We start from the raw sequence: 16,498 nt of genomic DNA, 5'->3' as shown, positions 1-16,498 counted from the left end.
TTCTGGCCCTGGCCCAGCCCTGCTGAGCTGCAGCCTTGTCTCAACTCCCTCCTAAAGTCAAGCCCTGCTTAGTGACACATGAGGGTCACCCCAACACCTCCCTCTGCCTCAGCCCTCCAGAAAGAACTGCTGTGGGTAGAGAGGGAGGGGGCAGCTGGGAGCACCCCAGTAAATTTAATCTCTCCATCATGTTAAATGTAGTAGCTTGATTTATTTCTCCTTGCAATCCAAACAATGCCAGCTTAGGTCCCCAAACAGTCGTGAGATTTCTTCCCCCCAGCTGGAAAAAAAAAAAGGGAAATACTATAAATCCCTCCCCAAGCTGATTTATGGAGCATTCATGAAGAATTTATATTGCAAAGGATTTTATTAAATTAAACTTGAAAAGCCTCTTGATTCCTGAGATTCAGTCTCAGAGCCAGAGCTCTCGTAAAACTGGAAGGAGCAGGCAGAGGGAATGGCTGAGGTGACACTGCAGCTGACGGGACCATCCAAATCCAGAGCATTTGTCACCAGGATGTGTTCCAGGCTGAGGCTTGGAAAATTACTCCATGAAAAATGTGCATTAACAAGAGGCATGAAATATCTGCCTCAAACCCAGGTGAGTGATGAGCCAGGAGATCTGTTAGTGCTGGGCACTCCTCACTCATTCCTGGGCATTTTTTACTGGCCAAAAAAGGGACACAGAGCCAGAGATTCTTTGGAGAACAAGTTTAAGGTTGGTTCTACTCAAATAATTGAACGGGAGAAGGGGCAGGATGGATTTAAAAGCTGCATCACCACCTTGCAGCCCACACCATTCCCAGGGGGAAAAATTACACCAGCAGGCTTCCCATGGGCTCTTCCCAGTAGTATTTCCAAGCTGGAAGCAGTTTGGACATGAGTGCAAAGCTGGAACTGTGTGTGTGATGTGGGTGTGAGCTCCCTCCAGCAATGTTCCAGGGTCAGCACAGACACCCTGGGAGGAACCCTCGGGGTGCTGCCCCTCTCACCCAGCTCCTCACCCCAATCCCTTTTCCTGCAGCCTCAGTGCCCTGGGTGCTCCCAAACCCTGGGCTCTGCTCCTCCAGCTGTTCCTGCAGCTGGTCCCACCATTCCAAGGGACAGCTCCATGTGTAGACAACCCCAGCACGCAGACCCTGGGATTTGGCCTTTCCTGCTTCACCCCCTCCATTCTGTGAGCCTCGTTCCTGGCAGAGGATGCACAGGATTGTCAGCACAGAGACATTCCTCACATGCACAACAAGAGGCAGCCAGAGCCAAGGAATTCTTGGTGCATTCCTGTAAATCTGTACAGCTCAGCTCCAGCCAGAGCTGATGGATTGGAAGGGACTTGGAGCAGCAAAGCACACAGGGCTCGGTGTTAAAACGTGACAGTTTGTGGCCCTTTGGTACAAGGAAATTCACATTTATTATTCCAGAGCTGTGGACACAATTCCCAAAGGCCTCCAGCTGCTGCTCTACACGAGCGCTGTGCCTTCAAAGGAGGAGCTGATTGTTTTCCCTTCATCATCCCTCAGAGTCCTGTCAGAGCCTTCCCACAGCACCTGCTGCTGCCCAGGGAAATGAAGGCATCTCCAAAATGTTAAGGAATTCTCCTGCCTCACTCCCACCTGGGAGAAGCAGTGACTCCAGAGCCATCCTCAAATGGGATGTGTGGGCCAGGCCCAGGGATAGGACAGATGTGTCTGAGTCCCTTCCAACTCAGGATATTCTGTGATTCTGTTCTTCTCAGGATTTATCAACAAGTTCCTGGTTATGTCACATGGAAATCCTTGGCAGCTCCCATTTCCACTCCAGGCTTGCTCTCTCTCCCTTCCTTGATTGACAAAAGCAGTCAACTGGATTTAGTTTTCCATAATAAAGGAAAAGACATTCCAGCTCCAGCTAGGGCTCAGGTTTTATGTAGATTTTCTCTTCCTTCCCTTCCTTCATTGCAGCATAACGTGCCAGGACAAAGAGATAATCACTGAGCCTGGAAAGCAAGGGAAAAGCAGGAAAACCAGGGATCTTATCCAGAAGAGAAGCTTGTTGAGAAGCAAAACCCCCCAGTTCCATTCCCAGGACTAAGGGAATGCTTCAGTAGGACAGGGCAACAGGTTGGGGTTTTATTTTTTTACCTGTTTAAATACTTGGCCACGTTTGGATCTGCTTCCCCTGCTTGGACTAAAGGGACCACACTGGAAAAGCAAAGGGAAATGCTGGTGTTTAATTTTCCAGCTCTGAGTGCACAAAGGCTGGAGCCTCCTCCCACCCCAAACCTCTCCTGGGGTCCCCAGTTTGACTCCTGCAGAAATGAAGGACTTTTGCTTCCCAGAGGGATCTGGGCAGGGTAAATGATGCCAGAAATGTTTGTGTCTGGGAAATCACTGAACAGAGAGAGACTCTTTTATTTACAAGGGCCTGGAGTGACAGGACAGAGGGAATGGATTCCCACTGCCAGAGGGCAGGGTTAAATGGGATATCGGGAAGAAATTCTTCCCTGTGAGGGTGGTGGGGCCCTGGCAAGGCTGCCCAGAGAAGCTGTGGATATCTCATCCCTGGAAGTCTCCAAGGCCAGTTTGGATGGGGCTGCAGAATCCCAAAAGGTTTAGGTTGGATGACCCAGCTAAGGGGAAGGAAGAGAGCCTGGCTGGAATTGGACTAAACACACAAAAGCTTGGCTTGAGCCCCCAGCCCAGCCCTGGTTTGTATCACTGGGGTGTCCCCATCCCCTTTCCTCAGGGTGATCCCAGCACTCACCACCTCTCAGCCCTGCGGCACACGGCTCGGGAAAAGTGGAGAGCAGCACTGCTCCTGCCTCCAGACTGGAACAGCAAGGGAACACCACTCAGTGTCTGCACCAGCAGGGACAGCTCCCCCTCCCCTCCCACACACATGGAGCTGATCCCTGTGCCATGGCCAGGCAAGGGAGGGACATCCCAGTGCAGCAGGGTGGGCAGAAGTAACTCCCAGCTCCTCGTCTCTGCTTTTTTCTCAGTGCTTGCCTATGGAAATAGCAGCCTTCCAGGCTGTTTTCCCATGGTGAGCAGTGGAGCAGGGCTACCCCAAGGAAGTGAGGGGCACAGGCAGCACCTACGGGCAGGATGAAGGCTCTGAGGGGAGGGAGCTGCTCTGAGTAACTGTCAATCCACTGCTCCAGCTCCAGGACGGGCTTCTCACTGAACGACGTTCGTTCTACAGAGGGAAAAGAAGAAACAGCTGAAAAAAAGTGATTCAGACAAAAAACTGAACTAGTATAGTGAAAAATGTGGTGATCCCCGACTCAGGGAAGAAAATTATGATGTCTGGCTTCAGATCAGAAGGCTGAAGGACAGCTTTATTAAAATTATAGTATTCTACATACTTATTTACCTATCTAACTAACTGCAAACTTGTGACTCTGTGCTGAGAACCCAAGCCACAGCTGGATCCACTGGTCACTGACCCCAAACAACCTTCACCAGAACCCAACCCAGCAATCACTGCAGGTAAACAATCTCCACACCACATCCCACATAGGGAAAACAAAGGAGCAGAGATAAAGATTTTCTTCTCTCAGCGCTACCCCTGAGAGACAGAATTATGTCTCTCTGTCCAGAGAATGTGAATGTCACATACTCTGATTTTGCTTTCTTGGATCAGCAAGTCCTAAGAAACCAAATCCATCCCTCAGCATCCCAACCACCCACGCCAGGCTGTGCCCAAGCCCTGCCACTCCAGGAAAGGCAGGACTTACTCCGGTGAGCCTCCCTGGCCGAGGAGAGCGGCGTGGCGAGGTTGGAGCCCACATCCTGCAGCATGCACTGCACCTGGACAAAAATCACAGCTGCTGTCACTCTCAGCCGTGGCTTTTTGCATTCCTGTGCTCAGTTTGCCTGGCAAACTCACAGGCTGCCCAGGCAGGACCTGTGTCACTGCTCTGCCCTTATGCTTGGTTTGTGTCCCAGTTTCAAACATGGAGTTCTGTTACGACAAAACTCATGTTCACAATGTGGACCTCACTTGGGATAAATCTAGAGATTAATCTGTCTGCCCATAACTAATAATTTGATCTATCAGCTTCCTTCTTGGTTAAATAAATTTGCCTCTTAGAGAGCAATCAAGGGAGTCTTAAAGATTTATATATTGAAATCCTAAATGTATTCAATTCCTGTGTGTCAGTGGGAGCACTGTGGTTAAAATTAAGGAGTGCATGTTTTTATAGCACTGGATGAAGATTATCCTTAATACTCACTTTATGAAGTTGATCAACAAACGTGTGGCCCTTTTCACTGCTAAACTCACCAGCCAGCCTTGGTTAGAGTGAAAAAAACAAAACAAGAGTTAGCTGGGAATGAAGAAATCACAACAACCACGCTTTTCCATGTGGTTTGGATTCTCCCAGCCGGTCCTTACCCGATGGCCGAGCTCAGCTCGTCCGTGGCTCCCAGGGCCTCGAAGATGCGGTCGCCCTTGGGCCGCCGCTCCCCGGTGAAGGTGCTGGAGAATCCTTTGGGAAAGGGGAGAGGCGCTCAGGGCTGGGCTGGGCAGCTCTGCCCGCGGCTCCCCGGTGCCCCCCGGGCTCTACCTGAGTCTCCCGTCCTCGTGTAGATCCTCGGGGCCCGCTCGGCAGCGGCGCGCTCGGGGCTGTGGAGGCACAAACCGTGAGGGGACACCGTGGGGGCGGGGGGCGCTGTGAGGGGAAGAAGCACACCGTGAGGGACGGAACGACACCGAGAGGCAGTCCCGGCCCTCCCACGCTCACCTGCCCGCCCCGCCATGCCCCGCAGTCCCCGTCCCGCCGCCGCCGCCCGCCGCCACATCCCTCCCGGCCGCCGTCACCGTCCCGCCCTCAGCCCACGCCGTCACCCCAGCGCCGCACCACCCCGCCACGCCCCCTTCCCATTGGCCGCCCGCAAGTCCCGCCCTCTCAGCGCGCCCTGCTATTGGCTGAGCGCAGGGAGGCGGGACAAGGGCGCGGCTGCGATTGGTGGGTGGGGCTGTCAGTCGGCGTGGGCCGTGAGGCGGCGGCGGCGATGTGGCGGCGGGAGCTGGCGGTGTCGGCGCCGGGCAAAGTGATCCTGCACGGGGAGCACGCGGTGGTGCTGGGCAAGGTGAGGGCACGGCGGGCACCGTGAGGGCTGCCCAGATCGGTGAGGGCACGGCGAGGGCTGCCCAGCTCGGTGAGGGCACGGCGGGCACCGTGAGGGCCGCCCAGCTCGGTGCGGCCTCGCTGAGCCCCGTTCTCCGCCCGCAGGTGGCCCTGGCCGTGGCGCTGGACCTGCGGACGTTTCTCTGCCTGCGGCCCGGCGCTGAGGGCCGGCTCAGCGTCTCCCTGCCCGGCGTCGGCGTCCGGAGGAGCTGGGACAGCCCCGGGCTGCGGGCCCTGCGCGGGCGGATCGCAGGCAAGGCCCGGGGAGAGGAAGGAGGCGCTGCCCCGGGGCACTGAGGGGCTCTCGGGACCGTTCGGTGCCCGCTGCACCCCGGTGACCGTGCTGGGACTCCCGCCATGAGGTGACCTCGCAGAACCCCCGTGGGGTGACTCTGCAGGGACCCCCGTGGGGTTATTTGTCCCCCCTGTCTCTGACCCCACTCACTGACCTGTCCCTGCTCCTCTCAGTTACTTACATTCCCCTTGTGACCCTGCTGATGCTCAGGTGGCCCTGTCCCCTCCTGGTTTGGGTTCCAGGGACTTGTTCTGGTGCTGTTGTGGCTCAGGCAATGTTGTGACACAGGCAGGAGTCAGCCTGAGCCTGTTTTCCTGCCTGTCTGTCCCACACCAGCCCTCATGGGAATTTCTGCAGCACCTTGTACTGGCTGGAGCCCCAGGATATCCCAGTTCCAAAATCCCCATTCTTTAATGAAGAGTTTGTGACTTGCTGTGTTTTCCATAGTGAGTATGGATGGATGCACTGGGAGGTGTAGGCAGGAAATGTGGAGTGTGGAAACCCTGGGATTTCAGAGTGCCTGGTGGAGATTTTGCTTTTATTTTATCACAGATCCTCAGGTAGAACCTGAAATTGGCCCCAGCTGTTTCTGCCTGCTGTAACAGAAGGTTTTGTTGCAAATACTGCTCTCAGTGTAACAATTCCCTGGTTTTTAAGTGTTTAAACTCTCCCCTGCTTGCTTCCATAGCTGATGAAGATGAGTCCAAGTCCCCCAGTGTAGAACAGCTGGATGCACTGAGGGAGTTTGCTGGAATTGCTGCTGGGGCTTCAGCTCCAGAAAGTCTTGCTACTCTTGCCTTCCTGTATATGTGCCTGGCTATTTCTGCTAAGTATGGGTAAGGCTCCACTCCTGCCCCAAAATTTTGGTGGTGGGTGGCTGCTTCAGGCAGGTGAGCTGGGAGTCTCTGCTCTCACTTAGTTTTGAGGGCTGAAACCAGAGCAGTTCATGCCACAGTCGCAACACACACACCCCTCCCTCCAGCAGGCAGCTCCTGTCATCCTGGCTTAGGCTGGAAAAACAGAAATAAACTGTGAATTTATTGTCTGAACTGAGTCTGATCTCTTTATGGGCTGAATCTGCCTAAAAAAACTCTGGGAACTTGGGGCTATTCCAGTTCTCAGCCTTGCCCCAGCACTGTCAATGATCTTGGTGTGACTGGATGGGTGCTCAGGGCAGTGTCAGAAACCACAGCAGAGCCCAACTTCCCTATTCTCATCCAGGAAATCCAAGGATAAAGAACTGGGTTGTGGTTTCCTTGCACTCTTAGGGTGGCACTGGGGCTGTCACTCAACAACCCTGAAAACCTCCTGGGTTTGATTCTGGGGTCTGTAACACAACCCAGGTGTGTTCAGTGGAGCAAAGGGACATGGATATGTCCATGTTCCATCTTCCCCACCAGCCTCTTGCTCCAGTGGGATGTGGCTGTGCAAATACACATTTGGGATGTTTACACTTTATTCAGAAATGTGTTTGCAATCCTGTTTACAGCAACCTCTGAAGGGGCTCTTTATGGTGCTGCTCAGGTATTTGGTTACAAACTGCCCCTGCTAGCAGCCTGACAAGCTGTGCCAATCATGGATCCACTCAGGAGGGCTTTATTCCAGCACAATGGCTTGGCCAAGGCTGCTCCATTCAGGAATGAGCCCTCCTGAAGCCCCAGAGTGTCAGATGCATGTGCTGATGTTGCAAGTTCTCAATCAGCTTTCCCTTTGATCAGTCCTAACTGGCCTCCTTTGCATTTTAAACGTTGGCTGGAGATGGAATTCAGGGTGCTTGTGTCAGTCCCTGTCTGTTTTACCAGGGATGTTCCCAGCGTGGAGATCGTGGTGTGGTCGGAGCTGCCCACGGGAGCAGGGCTGGGATCCAGTGCTGCCTATGCTGTGTGCCTGGCTGCAGCCCTGCTCATGGTGTGTGGAGCCATCTCCTGCCCACTGCAGGAGGGAGAATCCACAGCCAGGTAAGGAATTCCAGCCTGGGATGCACAGCTCTGCTCCCTGTGCCCCACCTTTCCTTTTACCTGCAGGAATTCTGGCACTGCCACCTCTGCTGGTTTCTCTTGGCTGTCACCACAACTGACACCGAGAGCCCATCTCCTGTCCATGCCCAGAGTTCCCAGCCCTCTCCCAGACTTTGTAAAACTCCCCGTTTCCCTTGTTTAGGGTCAGATAAACATACCTGAAAAGGGGGGGAAAGGCTTTATTTTTTCCAGTCAAATAAAACACACTGAAATTTTTCAAACTCGGTCTCCTCTGGCTCTGAGCATCTTCCAGGTTTTGTTTTGAGTCCTCGAGGATCCTTTCTGGGATTTCTTTTTGCATTTCCCATGAATTCTTTTCTGCATGTGCTACATTTCCTCCTGATCTCCTGCCTGTCTTTCCCTTTTATCAGTACCTGATGAAAGAGAGTTTCTTTCCTTCTGCCCTTGGAGCTCCCCTTTGGAAGCCTGGAGTGCTGTGCCCCTGTGAGAGGGAGCTCTGTTTGAAGCTGTTAAAAATCAAAGCTGGAGGGGCAGACCCTCTATTGTGTGGGATTTTTTGTGGGGCTGAGAGCAAGACATCAAGGGGGGTGGTTCTGTGTTCTGCTTCTGAACCAGAATTTGCAGTCTGACCCAGAAACAGGTTCTTGTTGGGAGCACTTTGTGCTTGAGCAAATCTCCCAAATTGGGAAATAAAAGGGCAGCTCTGAGTGGTACAGTGAGGATGTCTTCATTCCCTGCTCGCCCTCCGTGGCTTCAGCATGGATCCAGCATAATTCCTGCCTTCCAGCTGGCATGCAGAGAGCTGGGAGTGTCAGACTTCAGAAGGGTTTTGCTTTTTTTTTTGCAAGAAAAGAACAGCGGGATAGAAAGGCTCCTGTGTCGGGAGGAATCGCAGCCTCTCAAAGAGGATTAAAAACAAGTGATTTACTCCTGTTCCTGAGGCTGCTGGTGTGAGCTGTTTGCTGAGTGTTCCCAGATTAAATCCTGGCAGGTGGAATGCGAGGTGTGTGGACAAGGATAAGGACATTCAGCCAAAGCCCAGGGAAGCAGGAGTAAAGGGGAATGGTTTCTAGATAGCAGGTGGCTCATGGAATTTCTGCCTTGCCTTGCAAGATACTGTGAGGCTTTCCCAAAACGTGGATTTGTGCCAGTGTCTCAGCATGGAATACCTGTTGAATGCACTTGTGGTGTGCAGGGAGGGTCAGAGGTGTGTTTTTGTGCTCAGACTGAGAGCAGGATTAGATGGAATACTGGGAATTCCTCCCTGTGAGAGTGGTGAGGCTCTGGCACAGGCTGCCCAGGGAAGCTGGGGCTGCCCCATCCCTGGAAGTGTCCAAGGCCAGGTTGGATGGGACTTGGAGCAACCTGGGATAGTGGAAGATGTCCCTGCCCAACGAGGGCCCCACCACCCTCACTAGGGAAGAATTTTTCCCTAGTATCCAATCTAAACCTGTTGATCTCTGTCAACTTAAGGCCATTCCCCATTGTCTTATCATTCCAGGCCGTTGTAAATAGCCTCTCTCCATCTTTCGTGTAGCCCCTTCAGGCACTGGAATTAGGTGACCCCAAAGCTTCTCCTCTCCAGGCTGAACAATCCCAACTCCCTCAGCCTTTCCAGTGTGTGTGGTAACACACCCTGTTCGGTGAGGTGGGGATGAGTCTGGACTTGAATTCCATTAAATCTGATCAACACCAGACCAGGGCTGGGATCTTGCCCCTGAACCCTCCCTATGCACTGGTTTGGAGTGGTTTGTGTTGGAGTTATTTCCTTGTCTTCCAGGTGGACAGAAGAAGAGCTGACTCTGATTAACAGCTGGGCCTTCCGAGGGGAGCGGGTGATCCATGGCAATCCATCGGGTGTGGACAATGCTGTTGGCACCTGGGGTAGGTGTGTTTGCTGCTTCTTGGGCAGAAGCTCCCAAATTCAGCTCCCTGCTTTGGCCTGAGCACAGGGAATTCTTCCCCTGTCTCAGTTTGCCCCATCTGTGAGCTGGGCCTGGAGCCAGCTGGAATGTTGGGAATGGGCTGCAGGAGCACCAGAGCTCTGTCCTCCTGGGCAGGTGCCATGGGGCAGAGACCTCACTGCAAATAACTGATTTTTAAACATTCTGCAGTGAACAAAAAAACCTAATCCTGTCCCAGGGATAATGCAGGGTAAAATGCAGTTGGACAGCTGTCATTTAGTTTCAATTAGCAGAGATTTCCCAGTGTTTTGAAAGTGTCTTTGGAGATTGTTAATAATCTTTCTAATGAGACCTAATCACAGTGCCTCTGTGAGGGTAGGAGCCAAGTGAGACATTCCTTCTGGACAATGAAATTCCGTGCTGCTGGATGGCTGCTGACACCAGTGCACACGTTCAGTCCATGGAATCCCATGTGCTTGGCTCTGCCACAGGGAATCGCTGCTGGATTCTGTTTTCTCAGGAGAGATTTCACACTGGCCAAACTTTGCCTTTTCAAAAATTATTTAATGGATCCTGGAGTAGAGGAGGGCAAAGGGAAAGGCCTTGGGTTGAGCACATCCAGCCAGACTCTCTCATTAAGACAGCAGGGTGAGACAGGGCCGTGCTGCTGGAGAACATGGTTCATTTAGCTGGTGTTTCTTGCAATTATTGTCACAGGCTGTGAGTGAGGTTCTGAAGATGAAAGACCTGTGTTATCTCTCAGCTCACTCTGTAGTGAGACAATACATGTATTTTACTTTAGGTGGAGCCCTGAGATACCAAGCAGGAAAAATCACACCGTTAAAGAGGTAATATTGGAGTTTAAAAATAACCCTCACACACGGTGGGTGGAACGTGTCAGAGAGGCTCTGGGTGGGTGTTGGAGGGTATGAGGATGATGGGAGATGGCTGGAGTGTGGGAAGGGTTCTGCAGCCCCATTTTGGGTGTGGGCAGCCTCAGTTGTTGGGGTGGATGGGGACAACAAAACGTTTGGTCATTATCTGACATTAGATGAACACAGCACAAAGGATCAATATTAATTTCATGGCATTATGGGCAGCAGGAATGGATCTGCTCCTGGCAGCAAATGACATTGTGGGGAGGGGGAACTTTGTGCTTACCTGGTGGTGGGAAAACCCATTGGCAGAGAGAAATCTGGGTCCTGTGTGTTCCCTCTGCCTCCTGCCAGAGAAGTATAATCTAACTCCATTAAAATCTTTCACAGTGCATGAAATTGCTCTATTAGCAGTTAATGGCCACTACTGGCTACTCTTGTAGAGAGTATTTCAAAGGAAAAAATTTGCTTGAAGAACGTGGATTTTAGTAAATACATTACAGTCCTATTTATAGCTCTAGTACAGTTGTTCCTTGTATCCAGGAGGAACAAGCCTGAACCCATCCAGCACTGAAACACCTGCTGAAGTCCTGTAAAATGAATGGGACTCCTTATCCTGCTCAAAGAGGCCATTTGAGGCAGAAAAAGCTGTAGGCTTGGGGAGTGTGAAGGACAGAGGCCAGGAGATGTTCCCTGCCCATGGCAGAGGGTTGGGATGAGATGAGCTTTAAGGTCCCTTTCAGTCCAAAGCGCTCTGAGATTCTGTTTCCTGTTGCTTTCAGGGTGCCCACACTGAGGATCTTGCTGACCAACACAAAAGTCCCTCGGAGCACCAAGATCCTGGTGGCTGGTGTAAAGGAGAAGATCCTGAAGGTGCAGGTGGTTGTGGGATGGAGATGTGGGGGATAACCTTTGGGAGATAACCCTCATTCAGGGACTCCCCTCATGTGGGACTGCAGGTCCCACAGCGATCTTTTGGGACATCTCTCCTGTAGCCACTGTATTCCTGTCTCCCAGCTGCTTGGGAATGGGGTTTGAGCTCATCTCCTCCCTTCCTCCAGTTTAACAGGAGTTAAAATCACCACTTTGCAATCATGAAAAGAGCAGTTCCTTCCTCTGGCCTGTTTCCTTCTCTTCCTCACTTTTCTGCAGTCAGGAACTGGTTACCATTGCCCTGCTGGGAATGAGTGAGGTATTGTCCAGCTCAAAGAGACTGGGACCAGTTTCCAACCAGAGGTATTGGAAGAGCAGCAAGCAGACACCTGACATCCCTCCTTCCCCCTTTCCAGTTCCCTGCCATAATGAACCCGGTGCTGGACTCCATCGATGCCATTTCTCAGGAGTGCCAAAGTGTTCTGGAAGCGATGCCTGCAAATCCATCACCAGAGCATTACCCTGTGCTGGAGGTAAGGGGCTTGCTCGCCAGTATTTTTAGCCACTGTTACTGTTGAACATCAAAATGTCATTTAAAGAACATTAGGTCTGAGAAAAAAAAAAAAAGTGATAGCAGGAAATGTTCAGTTCCAAGCGAAACCGTGGTCTGGGTGTGCTGCTTTTAATGCCCTTCCTGGAGCCTGGAGGCAGAAGCTGCTGCTGGTGCCTCTTCCCAACTGTGTGCAGGGAGGGAGGGGCAGGCCTGGGGCTCTGGAGGGTTTGTTTCTCTTGCATTGAGTGCCACGGCTCTGGCAGTCACTGCATGTGAAGCAACTGCTCTGTCACTGCCAGGGCTGGAGTGAGGAGAGCCCAGAGCCACTGGTTTGTGATGGACTGACTGGTTCCCAGCCAGCTCCTGCTGCTCCACGCTCATCCTGGCTCCGCAGAGCCACAGACAGAGCTGTGCCCAGAGCTGACCTGACATTGATGCACGAGGTGCACACAAAGATCTGTTTGTCTTGGCTTTGCTCAAAGAGCAGAGGCTGGGGAGGGGGGAGGAACAGGCTTCCGAGTGGAAGAAGTGCTGAGAGTGCTGTAATGCTGCTCCACAGCACCGTGGGGGAGGGATGTGTGACTGTGTCCCAGCTGTGGCTAACCTGGCCTGGCCCTGGGAGCCAGCTTGGACACTCAGGAACCGTTTGGTACCAGTCCTTGTTGGTATCTGGATGTTTCCCCTTGGCTCTCAGGAGGACCTCTGCTCATCCTTACTCTTATTCTGAATTGCTCTCATTGGATTCATAGCAGAGTCCTGCTCCCTTGGCATCAGGGGGATGGTGAGATTCTGGAAACCCCAGGGTGGGTTGAGCTGCCATCAGCTGGGAGAGGTCTGCAGTCTGTTCACAGCACAGCTTCACACAGCTCCTCATCTTAATTCCACATCCTCAGGCTGTCAGAAGTGTCAGGGGACAGGGAAGAGAGGGGATAATTTGAGTTGTGCTTTGAGATCTTCACATGGAAAATGCCAAAGCATCCTTGTGTCCCACACTCAGGAATCAGCACTGCAGTGAGCAGGTTCCTGTCTTGAATCTTGTTTTGTCTAGTGCTTGAAGAGCCCACAGAGGCCCAGCTGATTAGATGCAGCACATAGATATATAAATACATCTTTTGGGCTGTTTCTGAAATGTGCAGCTCTGGCCAGTGCTGTATTTGAGCCATGGAACTAGTCTAGTGTGTCATAAGCTGTCATTGGATTCCTGGCAGATTTTGGATCAGGAGATGACAGGTGTCTTGGATCATCACAGGCAGTGCTGTGCCCTCACTCAGGCATATAAAGAGGCCTCTGGATGGACGGGTGTCCTCCCCAGCCTGGGGTGGGTGATGGCTGAGCTCTGCCTGCCACCCACTCCTTGCTCTTCCCACAGTGCCTTAAACTCTGGGAAGAAATGCTCTGGAGAGGGGAGAGGGATTCTTGCTGCAGTGTCCCCTCCTGTGTGGTGCTGGCAGGATTCCCATGTGGAACTGAGGAAGGGGGATGTGCCTGACACCTGCCCTGCTGCTTCCTGTGCACAGAGCCCCTCCTGGCCCACTGGGAGCTGCAGGCAGGCAAGAGCTCAGTGCTGCTTGCTGGGGGAGGGAGCACAGGGCTGGGAGGGCCCTGTGGTGCTCAGGGAGCCAGTGTCTGCTCCTAGTCCTGCTCCAAGCACAGGCCAAGCCTCTCCCTCTGCTCCTGAATTCCTCACCTGTCCTGCTGGGAGGGGAGAAGCTGTAACTTCCACTTCTGTGTGGTGTTGTCCATCCTTGGGCTGTTGGGATCTTGCCGCTGGGGCAGCTTTCTCCAGGAGTAGCAGGTCTGGCTGGCTGGGAGGCATGGCAGGGATGCTCCTTCAGCTCTGCCAGGAGGGTGGGCTTGCTCAGAGAGGGGCCTGTGCTGCTTCCAGAGGGAAGGACCCTCTCGACCCCACTTGAGCTGGGTGCCAGATTGCCAGCGTGGTGCTGCTGAGACTCCTTGGCTCCCAGCCCAGGCCCTGCCTGTGAGGAGGGAGAAGTGCAGCACAGAGCAAACAAAGGGATGTCCCTCTGTGTCACCTCTCCAGAGATGCCTCAGCCGTGTCAGAAGTCCCTGGCTTTGGCTTTGCTGGATGGATTGCAGAGCAGGGCAGGGTGACAGCCAGGAATGAGAGCTGCTGGCTCGGTGCCCTTCCCACGGCCAGCAAGGGGCCTTGCACAGCCTCCTGCTCAGCACTCGAGTGACAGGGCAGAGGAGAAGCAGTCAGGAGGCATTGGAGAACTCTGGAAAAAATTCCTGCTGGCAGCTTGCAGTGATCAGGATTTTCTTGGAAGGTGCAGGAGCTGTTGTACTCCTGTCACTGTGCAAGTTGTGATGGGGGACAGGGACACACGAGCAGCTCAGAGCTCAGACTCTGGCCTGACCTTGCTCCTTGGTGCTGGTGGCCAAATTTCTGCAGAAATGAGGTGATTGGGAAGGCAGGGCTGCCACTGCTGTAAAGAGCCTCTGTCTCCTTGTGTGCTCATCTCCTCTCTTTGTGGTTGCTTTTAGGAATTCTTTGACATAAACCAACACCACTTAAATGTGCTTGGAGTGGGCCACCCCTCCCTGGACAGGCTGTGCCAGGTGACAGCATCCCATGGACTGCACAGCAAACTGACTGGAGCTGGTGGGGGTGGCTGTGGCATCACCCTGCTGCCACCAGGTCAGTACAGCCCCTTGGGCATCTTCCTCTTCCTCATAGCTCTGGGCGGGGGGGCAGGTCCGGGAGCAGAGGAATCACTGGTCTGGCTCTGGAGGGATGGGTGGGATGTGTCCCAGCACTGCCTGGTACTGTGGGTTGCAGTGTGTGATCCAGGGCTGATTCAGAGTGTTCATTTATGTGTGTCAGCCCCCGAGGGCGCTGGCCCTGTGCCAGGGGCTGTGTTTGGAGGAGCCATGGCCCTTTCCCTCTCCCTGCAGTGGCTGAACTGACTCTCTGGCTGCTCTTGCCTTGCTCTTGGCAGACACCTCCCCACTGGCCGTGGAAGCAGCCAAGCAAGACTTGTGTGCCTGTGGATTTGAATGCTGGGAGACCAAGATTGGGGCCCCCGGGGTGACCCTGCACTCCTGCTCCTCTCTGAGTGCCCAAGTGCTGCACGCGCTCGCCCAGAGCTGAGCTGCTGCCTCTGAGCTCTTGGCACCACGTCCTCAGAGCTTTGTGTGCCCAGATGCCTGGAAACTTCTGTCCCCTCTCCTGTGTGGCTGAGGGCCTCCAGACATGGGTATGGAGCCAGTTTGGGGCCTGGTGTCACTGGGATTTGGGGCTGCAATGGGGACCTGGGAACGTCCACCCAGTGGTGTTTGACCAAGGCTCTCAAAAATCCTGGTTTGAATTTCCTTCCTCAACTGCTGTGCTGATCCCAAGGGGCAGGAGAAGAGGGGCTTGGCTGGATTCCAGGGTGGATAATGACACTTTGCTGCTTCAGATGCTTGTGGTGTCTCTTCCCTCATCCCTGCTGTCCTGTGGGAGCTGGCAAGGTGGATGTGCATGGTGCTTTGACATTTTTGGGTGAAGAGCATCTTTGGCAGCTCAGGGCTTGATGCTCAGGTCTCTGTTTCTTCTGCACTACATTCCTAGTGAAGAGGAAACCTTTAATACAGCTCTTCCCCACTATTAATTAAGTGTTGGTTGATTAAAATGCAAGATAAAGTGCAATTCTAGTGAAATTACTGATTTTCACTCTTTTCCATAATCTCTGCTTGGGCTGATAATCAGAGTCCTGTAGTCAGGCTCTGGTTTTTATTCACATGTTCAAGGGCTGACTCAAACAGCACCTGCAAGGATGGCAGCTCCAGGCCAAGGGCAGGCTTAAAATTCCTCCTTGTAAAAGCTTTTCTCTCACACTTCAGTCTTGAACCAGCATGTCCCTGACCCTGCCTGGTGTTGGGTTTACTTTGGTGTAATTAAGTAGGGGAAAGAAACCCAAACCACGTCCTCAAAAGCTCACCATAAGTTGCAGTTGACAAACTGTAAAACCTAAATGCATTTAGACTTATTACAGAAATGTAAATGCATTTTTTACTCCTGAAATTTTAATGAGCTGTGCCACAGAATGAAGGGGAAGTGGCTGAGGCCAGAATTTCTGGGAGTTGTGAGCTGACTCTGAGGGACTGTGGTCTCTGCTGTACCTGCCAAGGGGGTTTTATCATCACTCTGTTTGTCTGGGGTGGGTTTTTAAAGTGGGTTTTTAAGTGTAGCTGTGTTCAAGAATCACTTCACTCAAAGCTGAGTAATGAATTGGCAGAGGTGGGGCATTTGCCTTCCTCTTCCAGACCAGGGGTAAAAAAAGTCAAGTGTGAGAAGCTGAGATGTTCTAGCTCTGAACTCTCAGCATCGTGGTGACCAGCTTTAGTTCCCTGATCCCATGTAAAACTGTCTCTGGTTTTAATAAATCCATGGGTTTTTTTATGTGCAAAGTGTTCTTTGATAATTATTCTGGATACAAAAGGAAAAAAGCACCTTACACTGCTTCGGGAAAGCAGGTCTCAGATGCTGCCTTTCTACATGTCTAATTACAATTCCAATTTGCATCTGAGAGCTGCTTTACACTAATCACAAGTCAGAAAAGCTGATAAATAATTTACTATTTTCTAATACAGTGTAATCAATGTGAGGATCTGGGAGCGTGTTGACTTTAACCACTTACATGTGTCGACTTTGTGATGTTGGCACAAAGAGATGCCAGATCCAACACGGGAACTTCCTTTCAAAACAGCATGTCTGGGGCTGAGCCTTGTTGGCTCTGAGGGCTGGGGACTAGAACTGAGGGGAAATTCACAGAATCCCAGGATCATTCCGCTTGGGAAAGCTTTCCAAGGTCATCAAGTCCAACCTAGGACCAATCTCCACTTTCCCACCCAGCCCAGAGCACTGAGTGTCACATCCAGGCATTTATTGGACACCTCCAGG

At 52.5% G+C, this 16,498-nt stretch overlaps 2 protein-coding genes across 4 annotated transcripts; one reads left to right on the top strand and one right to left on the bottom strand.

Moving 5' to 3' along the window:
• Positions 1-348: 348 nt before the first annotated feature.
• On the bottom strand, positions 349-4,799 carry MMAB (metabolism of cobalamin associated B). 3 transcript variants are annotated; one of them, XM_021544555.3, is made up of 9 exons: positions 4,727-4,799; positions 4,550-4,654; positions 4,378-4,471; positions 4,217-4,274; positions 3,719-3,791; positions 3,080-3,177; positions 2,743-2,807; positions 2,121-2,180; positions 349-1,975 (listed from the first exon to the last, which is right to left on the bottom strand). In XM_021544555.3, exons 1-9 carry the CDS (start codon positions 4,782-4,784, stop codon positions 1,888-1,890), a joined length of 699 nt encoding a protein of 232 aa, XP_021400230.1. In that variant the 5' UTR covers positions 4,785-4,799; the 3' UTR covers positions 349-1,887. The 3 variants fall into 3 exon arrangements, with proteins under 3 accessions (XP_021400230.1, XP_021400231.2, XP_077643341.1); XM_021544556.2 differs by lacking the exon at positions 2,121-2,180; XM_077787215.1 differs by lacking the exons at positions 349-1,975; positions 2,121-2,180 and adding an exon at positions 2,189-2,608.
• A 162-nt stretch (positions 4,800-4,961) lies between these two features.
• Positions 4,962-16,005, top strand: MVK (mevalonate kinase). The gene is made up of 10 exons (XM_021544690.2): positions 4,962-5,075; positions 5,219-5,366; positions 6,097-6,244; positions 7,211-7,366; positions 9,168-9,271; positions 10,094-10,139; positions 10,949-11,039; positions 11,456-11,572; positions 14,098-14,251; positions 14,553-16,005. The coding sequence occupies exons 1-10, from the start codon at positions 4,998-5,000 to the stop codon at positions 14,702-14,704; spliced, it is 1,194 nt and encodes a 397-aa protein (XP_021400365.2). The 5' UTR covers positions 4,962-4,997; the 3' UTR covers positions 14,705-16,005.
• The last annotated feature ends 493 nt before the right edge of the window (positions 16,006-16,498 follow it).

Source organism: Lonchura striata, chromosome 18, assembly GCF_046129695.1.
Source record: "Lonchura striata isolate bLonStr1 chromosome 18, bLonStr1.mat, whole genome shotgun sequence".
Taxonomy (NCBI): domain Eukaryota; kingdom Metazoa; phylum Chordata; class Aves; order Passeriformes; family Estrildidae; genus Lonchura; species Lonchura striata.
Note: the sequence above shows the minus strand (reverse complement) of the source record. Positions and strands in the feature narration are given on the sequence as shown.

What these genes read in the sequence shown, in the direction of transcription:
- MMAB (XM_077787215.1), bottom strand. Translation starts at nt 4,784, where the DNA reads ATGTGGCGGCGGGCGGCGGCGGCGGGACGGGGACTGCGGGGCATGGCG. An exon ending in GGCCAGGGAGGCTCACCGGA is followed by an intron (nt 3,178 to 3,718) that starts GTAAGTCCTGCC and finishes TTCCCTCTGTAG; the next exon opens with AACGAACGTCGTTCAGTGAG. An exon ending in TCAGAGCCTTCATCCTGCCC is followed by an intron (nt 2,808 to 3,079) that starts GTAGGTGCTGCC and finishes TTGCTGTTCCAG; the next exon opens with TCTGGAGGCAGGAGCAGTGC.
- MVK (XM_021544690.2), top strand. Translation starts at nt 4,998, where the DNA reads ATGTGGCGGCGGGAGCTGGCGGTGTCGGCGCCGGGCAAAGTGATCCTG. An exon ending in ACGCGGTGGTGCTGGGCAAG is followed by an intron (nt 5,076 to 5,218) that starts GTGAGGGCACGG and finishes CTCCGCCCGCAG; the next exon opens with GTGGCCCTGGCCGTGGCGCT. An exon ending in GAGGGAGAATCCACAGCCAG is followed by an intron (nt 7,367 to 9,167) that starts GTAAGGAATTCC and finishes CTTGTCTTCCAG; the next exon opens with GTGGACAGAAGAAGAGCTGA.